The sequence below is a fragment of the Solenopsis invicta genome, chromosome 12, assembly GCF_016802725.1.
Source record: "Solenopsis invicta isolate M01_SB chromosome 12, UNIL_Sinv_3.0, whole genome shotgun sequence".
NCBI classification, from domain to species: domain Eukaryota; kingdom Metazoa; phylum Arthropoda; class Insecta; order Hymenoptera; family Formicidae; genus Solenopsis; species Solenopsis invicta.
In genome coordinates, this window is record NC_052675.1 from 4,232,289 (window position 1) to 4,235,807 (window position 3,519).

The following is a 3,519-nucleotide window of genomic DNA, read 5'->3' on the forward strand; positions in this document are numbered from 1 at the left end:
TTGCGTACTATCACATTCCTAAGAATATGCGCAACAAGTTACAACCTAGCGGAAAAAGGGGGGTAATGGTAGGTTACTTGTTAGAACGAGTAGGATATCGTCTGTTAGGTATTGATAGCAAAACTATTGTCGAGGAACGTAACGTAATATTTGATGAAAAAATTAAAGGGAGTCAGTACCTAAATGAGGGCAAAACCGATAGAAAATATGAAAACTGGGACATTGAAAATCTATTGAATATACCTCTTGATGACACTGTTAATAATAATACGATTAATGAAGTAGAGTCCGATATTGATATAGATGAGCGAGAGAATGACGGTGAAATAGAATCTATTAGAGGGCAATGATATTACTGATAGGCCGCAAAATGTAAGTGATTTAAATGAAAACGCAGTACAGTCAGAGCTGTTAGGAGAGGGAGACCCCCAGGTCTTACAGTAGCAGAAAACTTAAGACGAAAAGAAGAATACTTGAGGGAGCGAGAAGAACGTTTAAGGGAAGAAGGAGTAAGGCGTTCAGACAGATTGTCAAAGAATTATGAAACTCATTTAGTGGAGAATGTCCAAATACCATGCAATTACGATGAGGCGCGTAATCATAAAAATTGGAAACAATGGGAAATCGCGATGGAGGATGAATTAGCCTTCTTACAGAGACATGATGTATGGGATATTTGTGAGCGTCCGATAGGAGCTAAAACTGTTAAGAGTAAATGGATATTCTCCGTTAAAGAGAGTGAGAACCATAAAGTTAGGTACAAAGCAAGATTAGTAGCTACAGGGTTTAATCAAGTAAAAATCCGGGATTATGAAGAGTCATATTCACCTGTCATAAGTATAGACGCTTGGAGAACTTTAATAGCGATAGCGGCTAAGAGGGATTTAAATGTAAGATTTTTCGATGTGAAAACTGCATATCTATACGGCAAACTAGAGGAAACTATATATATGGAACCACCTCCTGGTTTCAAGGATATATTCGAGAAGGGGGAGATTTGTAGACTCAAAAAGAGCCTGTATGGACTGCCCCAGTCAGGTCGAAATTGGTACTACAAGCTAAAGGAGGAACTATCAAAAAATGGTCTTAAACCATTGGCCTCTGAGAACTGCATATTTTATAATTCTAATGAGTCTTGTTTTTTTTGTATTTGGTGCATACGTAGATGATTTTATCACTATTGATAATAACTCCGAGACTTGCAGTAGGATTATTGAGTCATTACAAAGGAAATTTGACATTGTAGAAACTACTAAATTAAAGCGATTCTTAGGAATGAGAGTAGATTACGATAATGCAGGCATATATATTAGTCAAAGCGAATATATAGAAAAACTATTGAACAAATATGGTATGTCGGAATGTAAGCCAGTTAATACCCCGATTGTAACAGGCGAGGATGGAATGCATGTCGAAGAAAGCGAAAGTTATGATATTAACGAATATCAAGAGTTAATTGGAGAGCTATTGTATTTGGCCAACAGAACTAGACCCGATATTGCGTTCGTGACATCCTATTTATCGCAGTTTAACCATTGTCCGAAAAAACGGCATTACGTACTAGGTAAAAGGGTTTTGCGTTACCTGAGCGGAAGCAAATACAAGCGACTTGAATATGATCGTAAATTTGGACGACTGAGAGCTTATTCCGATTCCAGCTGGGGGAATGCAAGTAATGGTAAATCTTTCTCAGGGGGAGCAATATTCATTGGCAATTCTCTTATATCATGGAAATGTAAGAAACAAAGGACCGTGGGTAATTCTACATGCGAAGTGGAATTATTTGCCGCTTCTGAAGTTGTAAAAGACGTTATGTGGATACGGAATATGCTCACGGAGTTAAAATGTATTGAATATGTTGACAAACCTACTCAACTATTTTGTGACAACCAAGCTGCTATTCAATGGTTGAAGAATGCGAGATCCTCTACGAAAACGCGTCACGTTAATCTTAAGTTTCATTTTGTACGAGAGGAAGTAGAGAATAATACTATTACTATGTCATACGTTGATACAAACAATATGGTTGCGGATTGCTTTACGAAGGGTGTGAGCAAAGAAAAATTAGAATGGTGCTGTAATCAAATGCGTTTAATCGATCTAAATTAGCATAAATAATCGCCTACCATAATAATAATCGATTTGTAGGGGGAGAGTGTTAGAGTGATCAATCAGTGATTGGTTGACAAACCGAGATTATGTTCGGCTGTGCGTCATAGTCTATGCCGTAGATGGCAGTGCGATGGCGAGTTTGTAAACGCGTGCGATTTTCGACATCTATTGTATCTATCCTTTTCTATGTGAGCTCTCTCTTTGCACGTTCGTCTCCGGCCACGCGGTTGTGTGCATTGTGCGTGTCTCAACGCCAGTTCCTTTTACAATAAAAATTGTTCTACCAGGAGTGTCGATCTACTTGTCCTCGATCCGTTCCCAACAAATGCAACTATCGCACGCGCGACTCATCCGACCGGCGAAATCGGTGGCTTTACACAAGTCTCGTTCGTATCACCACGACGCTGGCTGCTCCTCTACGTTCGTCCGTGAACAGGGGTACGGCTCGTCCCTGAGCGTCGGCGGCTCCCGTTGTCTCGGCTGAGGGTCGGACCCCGGCGACGATCCACAGCGAAGTGGATCGAATCGATAGCGCGAGGAAATTCGGCAGGCGGCACGCAGGATCTCTCACCCCACGCACGGGGGTTTATCGCGCCGCGCTATTGGTTCCGCCTTATAACCGCGTCGCGGTCCTCGCGACCCTCTAATCAGGCTGTCGCGCCGCGGCGCGCAATTCGAGGTAGGTCAGTGTCTTCGGGCAGCTCGCGATCCTTTCCGTGATTTCCCCGAGGCCGGACGGCTACCCCGACGGACTCTTCGGTGTCCAGCGCCTCCGCGCTCGGGACCAAGTCAGGAACATTTTCTCGCAGCTCCTCGTTCGGGGTCTCCTACGCGATGATCTGCGTGGAGTGTCGACGTCCCCTACGTCGGACCTTCCCTCTTTGCGTCCTGCAATTTCAGCGGCCTTCCTGTTGCGTACAGGCGCGACGGTAAGAGGTAACGTAATTAAATGAAGAAAGATCACCTGTCGTGCGCGCTACTGCGATCCTGCGATCCTCCCTCTTGCAGTCTGCTCGCCGAGTGAGAATTCGTCGATACAAAAAAAAAAAAATGAATATCTGCTAGCCGCCGATCCGCAAAACGTCGCTAAAATTAACGGACGGACACACGCACACAAAACAAAGACGCGGAATTGTAAGCGCACTCGCCGACACGTCCGTCTCCGAGCCGAGAGGACGTAGAGCCGCAGCGTGCGCTCCTCGTTCAGATTTTACGATCCCTGTGACGGACAGCCAAACGGGATGTCACGTCACAGTATATATATATATATATATATATATATATATATATGTAAATATATACTCTTTATTAGTAAAGTGATCGTGCCATCAAAGGATTATTTAAATCAAGGTATTGTGGTTTACATAACTATCAACTTACTAATAAATCTCGCTAAAAGGCCTATTT

General features: G+C 43.1%; 1 protein-coding gene across 1 annotated transcript; it reads left to right on the forward strand.

Annotated features, from left to right (window-relative positions):
* Window positions 1-390: 390 nt before the first annotated feature.
* Window positions 391-3,174, forward strand: LOC105203970 (retrovirus-related Pol polyprotein from transposon TNT 1-94). Its single transcript, XM_039455922.1, has one exon. It carries the CDS (start codon window positions 630-632, stop codon window positions 1,167-1,169), a length of 540 nt encoding a protein of 179 aa, XP_039311856.1. The 5' UTR covers window positions 391-629; the 3' UTR covers window positions 1,170-3,174.
* The last annotated feature ends 345 nt before the right edge of the window (window positions 3,175-3,519 follow it).

What these genes read in the sequence shown, in the direction of transcription:
- LOC105203970 (XM_039455922.1), top strand. Translation starts at nt 630, where the DNA reads ATGGAGGATGAATTAGCCTTCTTACAGAGACATGATGTATGGGATATT.